This window comes from Natator depressus, chromosome 3 (assembly GCF_965152275.1).
Source record: "Natator depressus isolate rNatDep1 chromosome 3, rNatDep2.hap1, whole genome shotgun sequence".
Lineage (NCBI taxonomy): Eukaryota > Metazoa > Chordata > Testudines > Cheloniidae > Natator > Natator depressus.
In genome coordinates, this window is record NC_134236.1 from 208,388,603 (window position 1) to 208,403,072 (window position 14,470).

The following is a 14,470-nucleotide window of genomic DNA, read 5'->3' on the forward strand; positions in this document are numbered from 1 at the left end:
TGCAGAAAGGAAGGAGCAGTGCATGTTCCCACCAGCCTCCGTGTCCAGAAAAGGGAGGCTGGAGGCATGGCCCTGCTTTTCTGCCACACCCGTACCGTCATGGGCGTGTTCGCCCAGCCTCAAGGAAGGAGGGCTGAGCTGGGAATTCTGCCTGGCTGCTCTGTGGGTCTGCCTGGGGTGGACAAATTGTATTCAATTCATTTGAGCATAAGCTTTCGTGAGCTACAGCTCACTTTATTGGATGCATTCTGTGGAAAGTATAGAAGATCTTTATACACACAAAGCATGGAAAAAAAAAAAAAAAAAAAAAAAGGGTGTTTACCACTACAAAAGGTTCTCTCCCCCCACCCCACTCTCCTGCTGGTAACAGCTTATCTAAAGTGATCACTGTCTTTACAATGTGTATGATAATCAAGTTGGGCCATTTCCAGCACAAATCCAAGCTCTGCGATACAACCGCATTTGCTCCAACCCCTCAGATAGAGACAAACACCTACAAGATCTCTATCAAGCATTCGTACAACTACAATACCCACCTGCGGAAGTGAAGAAACAGATTGATAGAGCCAGAAGAGTTCCCAGAAGTCACCTACTACAGGACAGGCCTAACAAAGAAAATAACGCCACTAGCCGTCACTTTCAGCCCCCAACTAAAACCCCTCCAACGCATTATTAAGGATCTACAACCTATCCTGAAGGATGACCCAACACTCTCACAAATCTTGGGAGACAGGCCAGTCCTTGCCTACAGACAGCCCCCCAACCTGAAGCAAATACTCACCAGCAACCACACACCACACAACAGAACCACTAACCCAGGAACCTATCCTTGCAACAAAGCCTGTTGCCAACTGTGCCCACATATCTATTCAGGGGACACCATCACAGGGCCTAATCACATCAGCCACACTATCAGAGGCTCGTTCACCTGCACATCCACCAATGTGATATATGCCATCATGTGCCAGCAATGCCCCTCTGCCATGTACATTGGTCAAACTGGACAGTCTCTACGTAAAAGAATAAATGGACACAAATCAGATGTCAAGAATTATAACATTCATAAACCAGTCGGAGAACACTTCAATCTCTCTGGTCACGTGATTACAGACATGAAAGTTGCGATATTACAACAGAAAAACTTCAAATCCAGACTCCAGCGAGAGACTGTTGAATTGGAATTCATTTGCAAATTGGATACAATTAACTTAGGCTTGAATAGAGACTGGGAGTGGCTAAGTCATTATGCAAAGTAACCTATTTCCCCTTGTTTTTTCCTACCCCCCCCCCCCCCGAGACGTTCTTGTTAAACCCTGGATTTGTGCTGGAAATGGCCCACCTTGATTATCAGACACATTGTAAGGAGAGCGATCACTTTAGATAAGCTATTACCAGCAGGAGAGTGGGGTGGGGGGAGAGAAAACCTTTTGTAGTGGTAAACACCCATTTTTTTCGTGCTTTGTGTGTATAAAAAGATCTTCTGTACTTTCCACAGTATGCATCCGATGAAGTGAGCTGTAGCTCACGAAAGCCTATGCTCAAATAAATTGGTTAGTTTAAGGTGCCACAAGTACTCCTTTTCTTTTTGCGAATACAGACTAACATGGCTGTTACTCTGAAACCTGTATTCAATTCGACACAGGCTTTTCTGCTAAACTCACAGCCATATGGTCCCTGGGTCCCTTTATGCATCTGGTGTATCCTTGTAATACAAGGCAGGATTTTGCTCGATTCTCAGACCATGACCACACCCGTGGTATTTGAACACCATCCGGGAGTGCACTAAGTCCAAAGTGAGACAGAAAAAGCCTGAAGCAAAGGCTGCGGGAGAGCGGGACAGCGAGGGTGTGGGGCAGAGTGCTGATCTGGAACGGATTGATCGCTGTGTCTGGAGGGGTCCTCTGCAGCCCAGGGGCTGCTGAACGAGCCAGGCAGACGGTGTGGGGAAAGGCAGTTTGATGGGGGCGGGGCGGGGGGAGGAAGAGAGTCAGATCTAGCTTTTTTCCCCCACCCTGCGCTGGTCACAGTAGCCAGCCCCATTTGGAGGGGGCGGAAAAGACACACTGGGTTAGAGGGGAGGCTGGTTCTTGGGGATTTCATTTTTCTCTTGCCTGAGCTTTGGAGAATAAAGTTGCTGCCTGGGGGAAGTTGTCTCCCCGCCATGAGTGTCAGATCTGCGGCTGCCAGGCTGGCTGCCTGCTTGTGCCTCCAGTGCACAAGGCACTGCGCTTTGAGCATTAACCCGAAGCTTAGCAAAGAAATGCCCGATTCTCCCCAGCGGGCCGGCTCCCATGAATCCAGGAGGGCGATCCGGACTGCTGCAGCTCAGCGAGTTCACATTAGCCATCCAGCTCCCAATGAGCCCCTCTTGAACTTGCCCTTTCTGCATTTAGCCACCATCGCCTATGCCATGGGCCAGGGGACTGGAGTCTTCCCCTCCAGCGCTCTGCTACGGTGGGCTGCAAATCCTCAGCTGGGTCACCCACTGTGGCTGGATGTAGTCAGCTGGCCTCTCCCCACCGGTACCCTTCGGCCAGCCAGCCAACAGACCCGCTGGGCCACTTCCCAAAGCCAGGCAGAGCACCTGGAGCTAGTCCCAGCCAATGGGTCAGAGCGACTCCTGGCCTCTCACTCCCTCTTTCAAGTGTCTTCTCTTTCCGCCATTGTTTATATTGAGGGTGCCCCTGGAAGACCCATCTCACATCAACCCACGTGTGAGAGACTGTACACACCCCTAGTAAGAGGCAGCAGCTGCATCATGGAGCTCAGTCTAAACACAGGAGAAAGGAAGAACTATGATCTTCCTTTTACAGACAGGGAAACTGAGGCACTAAGCAATGATGTGACTTGCCCCAAGTCACAGGGTCTGTTGCAGAGCTGGGAACTAAACCCAGCCCTCGATCCCAGTGCTTTACCTGCTAGTCCAGTCTTTCTACCCTAGAGCTAATGTCTTTTCTTCTCCTGACACAAGAACAAAGAAAAATCCTGTAATCCTGTAATGAATGAATTCTAAGAGACCAGCCTGAAAGCTGAACTGCTAAAGGTCCTTGCATGAGAGAGCTGGACAGGCTGCATCTCTGCAGAACATCATTCATCCTCCTTTGCTGGAGCAATGGCTAAAGTCCTCAAGGCCCGAGACATTTGGATCCAAGAATCAAATCAGCTTTTGGAACCCAATGCGGAAGGGTCATTTTGGGTGCTATAAATAGAGCATATGAGAAAACCTGCCATGGTGACCTAGCAAGCCAGGAGACCCACAGATGGGCCAACTGGGGTCTCCCATGTGACTGCTGTAGAGAAGAAACAGAAGTTGGTCCAATAAAAATTACCTCACCCAGAAACCACAAACCTGCCACTGGAAGTCGGAGGGCACATCTACACTGTAATAAGAGACCCACCACACAGACACTGCTGGCCTGGGTCAGCTGACTCAGGCTTGCAGGGTTACAAAACCATAGATGTCCAGGCTCGGGCTGGAGCCTGGGATCTGGGACCCTCCCACCTCACAGGGCCAAGTAGACCCCACGGCTGGCCCATCCCAGCTGACTTGGGCTCGGGCGAAGGGGCTGTTTAATTATGCTGTAGAGCCATGGGTTTTTTATTGCAGTGTCTACACTGCAATTTTATCACGCTGCAGCCTGAGCCCTGTGAGCCCGAGTCAGCTGATCCGGGCCAGCCAGGGGGTTTTTACTGCAGTGTAGATACTTTTAGACAGAGCTATGGACCCAGGACTAAGGATAAAAATCACCCCTTTCTTTCCTTTGCATTTAAAAAAAAAAGAAGTGTCAGACTGCAGGATCTCACAGGGCCAGAGGAATAAGTGTTCCAGACAAATTTCTATTGACTTTTTTGGAAATTAATATGGGAAATCACCAAACACTAATTTAACCATACATTCCTCATTAAATCCAAACGGTACTGATACACTTGCTTAAAACATGCCTGAATAATAAGCATTTACTACATCCAAACAGTAACGAAACATTTATAATCATTTGATCAAGATACTTACAAATAGCTAAACTTGGGGTGCTTAGAGCCATATGGGTCGGCCCCAAGGTGGTGAGGCAGATGTTAGCAATGAACGCTTTAGGAGTTCACTTTTTTATACCCTTTAACAAACAAGTGATGTCATTGCCAATTACTGACTTCAGATGAAGACCAGAGACAGGTTATCCTTATTTCCAGTCTGAATCCAGATTAGATTTACAACCTCCTTTCTCCCCAAGGCCTTTCCTCCCTCCTCCTTGCCCAGTGTTCCCATTGTACCTGGGCTCACACAGGCTTTAGCGCTGGTGTGTGGGTGGGAATGGCATGTTGGCCCGTTTTAAGACAGATTCTCTCTTTGCCTTATTGAAAACCGTCTGCAGTCACCCCTGTTGGTCAGAGTCCTTATTAGGCACTTCCCCATATCTCAGTTACGCTTTGACTCAGACATCTTCCCTACTTCATTTCTTCTGCCTTTAGTGCTTATTTTCTAGGCCTTCCTTCCAGTAGCTAGGCAGGGCCTCCCTTTACAGCACACGCACGTATTTCATTAACCAAACTTAGCTAACTCTAATGCTTCAATTCCATATTCACCTCACAACTTTCCCTAGCATTGGCAGGGATGCAAATGGAGAGATGGGATCTCCAGGCTCCACTTCAGATCCCAGACTCAACGGTTACGTCTACACCACAGCTGGGCACAAGCCTCGCGCCCAGGTGGGCAGAGATGCTCTAGCTTGGCTCGGGCTGGCGCACTAAAGAGAGTGGCATGGACACGGTAGCCACATGGGCAGCAACGTGGGCTGCCCACCTGAGGGCGGACCCAGGAGGTCAGGTGCACTTGTACCCAGGCAGCCGGTCCCCACTGCTATTTTTAGCACACTAGCTCAAGCGGAGCTGGCGCCTAGGTGTCTAATCAGGCCGGAGGCTCACTGCCAGCGGCAGCGTAGACAGCCCCTAAAGCAGATCCTAAATCGATTCCCACTTTAAGCTAACGCCTGGAGATTAGATTTGAATTGCTTGGCTATACTAACATGTCCCTGCGTCTCAGCCAAGCGCCTGGTTCTGGGGGCATTTCCATGGGTACAATGACCTCAACCATCCTTGGATCCAGCCAGACTTCTCGGTCACTGCGTATATCTCCTGCATGCCAGAGACTGATCTCATTCAGCCCAACGGATCGGTCATTCCTGGCCAATGTAAGCTTCTTTTCCTTGGCCCATTACACTGCTCTCCCTGTGGTGATCATCCCTAATGCCACAAAGCAGCCCACAGGCTGCAACTACTCCCACCTCAGCCTGATCCTCCCAGAGATGGGTCGTGATGCTTGAGCACAGCACAGGTAATGGATTATTATTATTACTGTAGGACTTACAGGCCCCAGTGTGCTAGGCCCTGTACAGACACACAGCAAGAAAAGTCCCTGCCCCAAAACTCAACGTATGGAAAGGGAACTGGAGTCCCAGAAAGGGGATGGGTTTTCCAGTGCCCAGACACCGATCCAAAGAGCAGCAGCTGAGAGCACATTTCCCCACAGGAGAGCTGAAGGAGCCGAGCTTTACTCTTTCTCTAGCAAGTCAGCCCAACAAAACCCTTGGCTTGCATCCAAATCTGAAGTCATGCCTGCATTTTGAAGTCTAGACATGACCTCCTCAGCTGATCTGACAGAGCAGAGCTCCCAGCTGATGGCATCCTGCCAATGTCTACAATTTCTTAGCCTGCAATAAAACTGGGCAGTGACCATACAGCTGGTGTCTGAAGTCACTGAATAAGCTCTAATTTTACTATGTCAAGTGCAGGGTGTGCGTTCTCTGTGTTAACGACATGACAATGTGGTGCGTGGATTGTTGATGGTGCCCTGGCATCTGTGTCAGTGTCATGTGTTCCATCCTTCGTGTGTCGCTGGGGCACAGCCTCGCTGAGTTCTTCAAGAAGGTCTTTTGCATCTTGCTGCATGGGCAGGTTATACACTCGGATGATCATCTGCATTTTCAGCTTGCTCTTCAACCCAAGCACGCACAGCTCGGGTTGGTTTCCCACTTTACTGAGCGGTAGGTCCTTAAGCTCCTCCCATCTTTGTTCTGTGTTTTTACAGTGCCTAGCACCATGAGGGCTGATAGCAGCCTGAGCTGTCTAAGTGCTATGGGACTATAAATAATAACTACAGACATAGCAGCTTTGCAACTGGATTCGTTGTGTGTCTGCTACATCAAGCAAGCTTAATTATCAGTTTTAACATGCCATGGAACTTCAAGACCTGGAGTATCAGTTCGGATCCTTTATCTGTGTTTATCCCCAGAGTCCCTAGCTGAGTGTTGCAGATGTGGTAGAGGATCCAACAAAGAATTCTGTTCCCATATCATTGTCGTCAGAGCTTTGCACTCCAGTGGTATGCTCGTGCACGTATCTTGCTTCTGCAATTTATGCAAGAGAAAAACCCACATGCAAAATTATTGCTTTTCTTGCAAGCATGACACCTCACCCTTTTGAATTATGTTGTATCTGCCTCCACAGTTACTAAACACAAATTTCAAAGTAGCAGCCGTGTTAGTCTGTATCCGCAAAAAGATCAGGAGGACTTGTGGCACCTTAGAGACTAACCAATGTATTTCAGCATAAGCTTTGCGAGCTACAGCTCACTTCATTGGATGCATCATAAATTTGTTAGTCTCTAAGGTGCCAGAAGTCCTCCTTTTCTTTTTGTAAACACAAATGGGGTCCCTGCTGACTGTGTCTCCTTATATTCCATCTTCATACCTTGGTGGGCATTTCCAATTAAATGCACTTCATTTCTTCTGCCCTTTGCTAACCTCTTCATTGGGGAGCACAATTTTCACTAGCCCTGCAAATAGCCAGCGTCCATTCTAATGGGTAGTTTGCTTTTGGGGATAACCTGGTGCTGACCTGATCACTGCAGATAAAGCAGTCTCTCACTGGCCCGGCTATTACCGGTTCTAATTCACAGGACCTGGCTTTAGTACCTATTTCTGAGACACAGTTCAATTGCTTCACCAGACAGCTACTCTCTTGAAGAAAATGGGTGTAGCATAGGAGGTCTGAGGATTTCCAAATTACTTTGCCTAGCTCACGCAAAACAAACCCAGCCGGATTGTCCACAGGGAAATAAACCTCAGTCTAAGAGCAGAAGCCTCCATCACTTGAGGTAGGGGACTAAGGCCAGGTCTACACTATAGACTTCTATTGGTATAATTACATTGCTCGAGGGTGTGAAAAAGCCACCCCCTGAGCGACGTAGTTATACGATTTAACCCCGGTGTCAACAGCACTGTGCCAACAGACAAGCTTCTCCAGTCGACGTGGCTTCCTCCTTTCGGGGAGGTGGGTTAGCTACGCTGACGGGAGAAGCTTTCCCCTTGGCTTAGAGGGTCTTCATTAAAGCGTGACAGCGCTGTACATCAAGTCTAGTAGCTGTCAACCAGTAGACCCCAACGTCTTTCCTGGATACAAACCCCCAAACCGTGCGAATGCTTGCTTGTTTTCTCGGGTTTTCAATAGCAATTATTGGTATTGTACAGCAGCAGCTAACCTGTAAAAGTGATGTTTGTTTACCATCTTATTATGCTAAAATGTAAGCAGAGTAAAGGTTTTTGGGCCGAAGTTTAAGCTTGATAATGAGGCAGGGGAAATTCTGAATGAAGTGAGCCAGCTCAGGGGCAAGCGAGAAATAAGTGAGGAGATCGAACCAAGCATGCTTACAACAGGACCTGGCTTAACAAGAGTTTCAGATGCAACATGGAGGATTTTGGAAGAATGCAACCTGTATTGATAGTCATTGGAATGGCATTTATGCAGATGTTAAATATCAACTAGCCAGTGAGGGAGTAGAAGGTATTTTAATTAGGGTAGCAGAAATACAGATATGGTAAAAGGCAGGCTTAATGCTAATTAATTACAGAGTGTTATTGTAAATGATTAAAAAGGGTGGCATGCTCAGTGAAGCTCAGTGTGCTCAGCTACCAGAGGATGGATTGTGACCCATTCGTCTCATCCAGGTACCTATCACTCCAGATGCACCATTTCATCTCAGAATGGAGTATAAAATGCAGTGCACGGTTACATTGCGATACCCGTTTGCTTTAACTGTTTTGAATTCTATCACTCACTGTGCCACTCAGCCTTCTCCACTAAATTAAGTTTCTGTAACCACCCTGGAGGCTGAAACCTAAAGAAATTAGAACACCAATACCCAAATTCAATTACATTAATTGAAAACATTTAAAATCCAAAGTTACATACCTAGAAACCCCAGTCACAGACCAGGAGCCTGCTGCGCTAGGTGCTGTATGGAGAGCAAAAAGATGGTCCCTGCCCCCAAGGGGCTTATAATTTAAGTATAAAATGAGAGTCAACAGATGGATACAGGTGGGGAGTACAAAGAAACAGTGAGACAACATTGGTCATCTTGATTCGTGTAAAGACCACAGCCTGAGGTTCTCAAACTGTGGTCCATGGACCACCAGTGGTCTGCGAGCTCCGTTCAGGTGGTCCGCGGATAGTTCCCTCTAAGGTGCGCACCTGGGTGGCCGCACACAAGAGACTGAAGGACCACCCACCTACTTAGATACATATGTAAGGTGGGGTGAGAAGAGGAGGTGGGGAGAATTTGGGATGTGCAGGGCTGCAGCGGCCAGAGAAAGAGGAGACTTTCCCCAGCTCAGGGGCTGCCATGGCGGGGGTGAGAGGGAGAGACCCCCTTCCTTCCCAGCCTGGCTCAGTAGCTGCTGCAGCAGGGGAGGACCCCCCCCCCCCCATCCTTCTCAGCCCCAGTGCAGGGGCTGCCGTGGCAGGGGAGAGAGGGCACATCCATCACTTTAAAATATGAGTTGTGCGCTTTTGTTTGTAGAACAAAAAAATGTGAATTATTATGAAGGGTTTTTTTATATAGCGCTTTTATGCAAAGCGCTTTACAACAGGTAGCTAATGGTACAAACATTTGGAAAGATCATTAAGTGGTCTGCCGAGACCCTCACCAATTTTCAAGTGGTCCGCAAAAGAGAGGTTTGGGAACCACTGCTTTACACCAAACAGCTTACCTAATGCCAAGTGGGTTGGAGGTGCCAGAGCAAAGGAAAATTTGCAGGAAGGATTTGAAGAATAACCAGGTAGCTCTGTGGGTGTCTGGGGAGCTTCTCCAAAGCACCAGGGACTGCAGCTGGGGCTTGTCTGAAATGGAGCAAGTGGGGGGTGAAGGCTGGCCTTGCTGGTAGAGCGGAGGCAGGGACTGACATCTCGCCAGTGAATGAAAGATCCAAACGCTGGGGATGGGCTGGAAAGGGCCCTGAAAGCAATGACCAGCAGCTTCCATTTGATGCACCGGAGAAGGGGGACCCCATGGAGGGGTGCAAAGAGCAGGGCGACAGGGTCAAAGCACCAGGCTAGGGGAAAAGCAGCTTTGCAGCCGCATTCTGAGCGGATCTAACCAGCACAAGATGCAGTCAGCAGGGCCAGAGAACAGGATGGGACAGTAATCGAGACGGGGGATGGAGAGAATCATCAGGGCTGCTTGTTTTGTGAAGGCTATTTCAATAAAATTACACTCCACACCCCCCGTCCCTGGAATCCTCCCAAATTAGTTTCCTACCATTTCCCATCGTCTATACAGCCAGCCAGGAGCTTTTCCTAACAGACTCTCGCCTTTCTGTTTTCCCTGGGCAACTTGCAAAGCCTTTCCTCACCTGGAATCTGCCGTTTGCTAACTGAACTAATTAGATTTAATTACTAATTTTTCATATTACTACCATCCTCACGTTACACATGTCATGGGAATATAGTTTAATTACAGCATAATATAAATCAGCTGCAGAAATTAAAATATTCAAATTTTATCCCAAGCATGATTTCCATATTCATTTACCTAAGTGGTATTTTTGGAAATTGAGCAGTGCACAGAAGCATCTTATGTGAGCTCCGTACAGTGCACGTGAGGGCTGTAACCAGGGCAGGGTGAGAGGGGCAGCTGCCCAGGGCACAAAGCCACAGGGGCAAAAAAATGGGGTGGACAAAAGACAGAAAAAAAACCCGGTAGGGGGCAGAGGTGACACATAACAGTTGATAGTGGGGGGCCCAGGGCACACTTTAAAGGTTCCAGGGGGCACATGACTGCCCCACAGAGATTTTCAAAGTGTGGAGCGTGGACAGAGGAACATTTAGGGGGCAAGCAGTGGCACTAGGTGGTTTGGGCGGTGGGGCCAGCCCTGCACCTCCATCCCCTGACTCACCTGCGCAGGCCACCCAGCCTATGGCAGGGGCCAGCTCTGCCTGGGACATCCTGCCCTCGCCCTGCAGCAGGGCCCTGGCTGGGGCCACGGTGCAAGTTCTGCTCCTCCGTGCTCCTGCATCTACCCCCAGAGCGACTCCACTGATTGCAATGTGGCAGGCCCGCACCAGTGTGAGCGAGAGCAGCGTCGGGCCCTGTGTCTGGCCCCTACAGAGGGGCACGGGGAGGGAAGCTCCTCTCCCCCAGCACCTCTGCACCCATCCAGGACCTGGCACAGCCTAGCCCAGGTTTGAGTCCTCTTGCCCTGTGTACGCTCCCTGGGAGTAGAAAGCCAGCCCAGAGAACGCACCCTGGGGACCGGAATTTGGCTTTTGCGCTATACTGATGGGAATTGTAGTTTAACTCTTGACTTTGATAAATTACAAGCCATTAAGAGATAAAGGAACTGCATTTTGGGGGCAAAAACCAGAAAATTAGAGTCATTTGGAAAAATGCCTGAATAAAACAAAAAGAGAGAATTTTGTACAGGTGTCCAAAAGCTCCAGTAATTTGGCTAATACCTGCTTCGACGTGAGCTATTAACCCGAACAAAATCATACCGTGTTTTGGGGCCACTAACGCTGCAGCTAAACAGCATGCAGGGCACACCCAGAAATCCCCCAAGGTGCATCACTTGCTCAAGACACAGGCTTATTCAGTGAGCGGATTATAAAATGGATCAGGATAAATAGCTGCTGTAAACTTACAACACGATAGTCTAGAGCCAGGTCCCACCCCCGAGCGCCCCAGCAGGGATTTTCCCTGCAAAGGTGGTGGAACAACCATTGCACCCCAGGGCCTGGGGGGGTCTCCCAGCAGCACAGGACAGGACAGATCACATGAGCAGCTGCATTTCAAGGGAAGGACCCAGCCTTCTTCACACAGAAGAGAGAAGAGCTACAAGAAGGAGTCAAGGGCAGAAATCCTGCTCCACAGGGAGGGTTCAGGAGCTCAGTGCATTTCATTTGTGCAAGTGATGGCAACACGTGCTCTGCTGATCTGGCTTCAGGGCCCACCTGCTGCCTCAACTTACCTTCCATCTCACCACAAACCCTCACAGCGGGTGTTTACACAGCACTGCTCCCCTTCTGGATCTGGCTCATTACCACAAGGATTATAGTCAACACCTGCCAGCCTCCTCCCAGGGCCTGTTAGCTGGGATTTCTCCTTCAGCAGACTCCTGCTCCCCAGAGGCATTCCCCTGCCGGGGGGGGCTCTGCAGAACCTGCCCTGCTCTACAGGTCTGAATAACAAAGCTACAGGCTTGCTATATATACATGGTGGGTGGTCATGTGATTACCACCGGCTAGCACCTCAGGACTACAACTCCCCACACTCCTGAGGGAACTACATGTCCCAGCATGCCTGGTCTGAGAGGGGCTGGCCTTGGAAAAGGGTTGGCGGGACCTGAACCCTGCTCCCCTTAAAGGGGACAGACCAAGCTGTTCCAGGTGACTTGACCACAGTGTACAACTATCATCCTGGGGAGAAGGGTGCTCATAGCAGAAGGCTCTTTCATCAAGTAGACAAAGGCTGAACGAAAGCTCACGGCTGGAAGCTGAAGCTAGACAAATTCAGAATGCAAAGAAGGGCCCCGACATGGGTAGCGTGTAATGGAGGCTGGAGGAGGATCAGCCTCCCCGAACCTCACGCTGCCAGGGAGGGGGTACAGCACAGCCCATGGGGCCCATGCCCAGGGGCCCCAGCCAATTTGGGCCCCCCTGAAAAATTTCCCTCCCACCATGGTCCCGGGGCTGGAGGAGCTCTTGCTCCCACAGCACGGGCACAGAGCTTTTCCGGTCTTGGGACCGGAGTGTTTGGGGGTGGGGGGGAAGTTCTTGGGGGCGGGGCCTCAGCCCTGGTCTACACTAGGAGTTGAGGTCGAATTTAGCAGCGTTAAATCAATTTAACCCTGCACCCATCCACATGATGAAGCCATTTTTTTCGACTTAAAGGGCTCTTAAAATCAATTTCCTGACTCCACCCCTGACAAGGGGATTAGCGCTGAAATCAGCCTTGCCGGGTTGAATTTGGGGTACTGTGGACACAATTAGACGGTATTGGCCTCCGGGAGCTATCCCAGAGTGCTCCATTATGACCGCTCTGGACAGCACTCTCAACTCAGATGCACTGGCCAGGTAGACAGGACAAGGCCCGCGAACTTTTGAATCTCATTTCCTGTTTGGCCAGCGTGGCAAGCTGCAGGTGAGTGCAGAGCTCATCAGCAGAGGTGACCATGATGGAGTCCCAGAATCGCAAAAGAGCTCCAGCATGGACCGAACGGGAGGTACGGGATCTGATCGCTGTATGGGGAGAGGAATCCGTGCTATCAGAACTCCGTTCCAGTTTTCGAAATGCCAAAACATTTGTCAAAATCTCCCAGGGCATGATGGACAGAAGCCATAACAGGGACCCGAAGCAGTGCCGCGTGAAACTGAAGGAGCTGAGGCAAGCCTACCAGAAAACCAGAGAGGCGAACGGCCGCTCCGGGTCCGAGCCCCAAACATGCCGCTTCTATGATGAGCTGCATGCCATTTTAGGGGGTTCAGCCACCACGACCCCAGCCGTGTTGCTTGACTCCTTCAAGGGAGATGGAGGCAACACGGAAGCAGGTTTTGGGGACGAGGAAGATGATGATGATGAGGTTGTAGGTAGCTCACAGCAAGCAAGCGGAGAAACCGGTTTTCCCGACAGCTAGAAACAGTTTCTCACCCTGAACCTGGAGCCAGTACCCCCCAAACCCACCCAAGGTTGCCTCCCGACCCGCCAGGTGGAGAAGGGACCTCTGGTGAGTGTACCTTTTAAAATACTATACATGGTTTAAAAGCAAGCGTGTTTAATGATTAATTTGCCCTGGCATTCATGGCTCTCCTGGATGTACTCCCAAAGCCTTTGCAAAAGGTTTCTGGGGAGGGCAGCCTTATTCCGTCCACCATGGTAGGACACTTTACCACTCCAGGCCAGTAGCACGTACTCGGGAATCATTGTAGAACAAAGCATTGCAGTGTATGTTTGCTGGCATTCAAACAACATCCGTTCTTTATCTCTCTGCGTTATCCTCAGGAGAGTGATATCATTCATGGTCACCTGGTTGAAATAGGGTGCTTTTCTTAAGGGGACATTCAGAGGTGCCCGTTCCTGCTGGGCTGTTTGCCTGTGGCTGAACAGAAACGTTCCCCGCTGTTAGCCACGGGGAGGGGGGAGGGGCTAGCCACGTGGTGGGGGGAGGCAAAATGCGACCTTGGAACGAAAGCACATGTGCTATGTATGTAATGTTAACAGCAAGGTTTACCGTGAAAGAGTGTACCCATTGTTCTAGAAAATGTGTCTTTTTAAATACCACTGTCCCTTTTTATTTCTCCACCAGCTGCATGTGTTTCAAGGATCACAGGATCGTCTCCTTCCCAGAGGCTAGTGAAGATTAGAAGGCGAAAAAAACACACTCGTGATGAAATGTTCCCTGAGCTCATGCTGTCCTCCCCCACTGACAGAGCACAGATGAATGCATGGAGGCAGACAATGTCAGAGTGCAGGAAAGCACAAAATGACCGGGAGGAGAGGTGGTGGGCTGAGGAGAGTAAGTGGCAGGCTGAAGAGAGGGCTGAAGCTGAAAGGTGGCGGCAGCATGATGAGAGGAGGCAGGATTCAATGCTGAGGCTGCTGGAGGATCAAACTAATATGCTCCAGCGTATGGTTGAGCTGCAGGAAAGGCAGCAGGATCACAGACCGTCGCTACAGCCCGTGTGTAACCAACCGTCCTCCTCCCCAAGTTCCATAGCCTCCTCACCCAGATGCCCAAGAATGCTGTGGGGGGCCTCCAGCCACCCGGCCACTCCACGCCAGAGGATTGCCCAAGCAACAGAAGGCTGGCATTCAATAAGTTTTAAAGTTTTAAACTTTTAAAGTGCTGTGTGGCCTTGTCCTTCCCTCCTCCACCTCCCCTCCTGGGCTACCTTGGTAGTTATCCCCCTATTTGTGTGATGAATTAATAAAGAATGCATGAATGTGAAGCAACAGTGACTTTATTGCCTCTGCAAGCGGTGATTGAAGGGAGGAGGGGAGGGTGATTAGCTTACAGGGAAGTAGAGTGAACCAAGGGGCGGGGGGTTTCATCAAGGAGAAACAAACAGAACTTTCACACCGTAGCCTGGCCAGTCATAAAACTGGTTTTCAAAGCTTCTCTGATGCGCACCGCACCCTCCTGTG

The 14,470-nt window shown here is 49.8% G+C and overlaps 1 protein-coding gene across 4 annotated transcripts in view; it reads left to right on the forward strand.

The window, feature by feature from the left end:
• The window catches only part of SYNDIG1 (synapse differentiation inducing 1), a 135,974-nt gene extending 121,835 nt beyond the window's left edge, over positions 1-14,139 (forward strand). For 3 of the 4 annotated variants that reach the window (XM_074949834.1, XM_074949836.1, XM_074949835.1), the window contains exon 5: positions 13,632-14,137. Coding sequence is in view for 1 of the 4 variants with exons in the window: in XM_074949837.1 (XP_074805938.1) it covers positions 13,632-13,679 (48 nt within the window). In the remaining 3 variants the exon portion in view is untranslated. Of the gene's footprint in view, positions 1-13,631 lie in introns of all 4 variants that reach the window. The other variant, XM_074949837.1, reaches the window with a different exon arrangement.
• Positions 14,140-14,470: the final 331 nt, after the last annotated feature.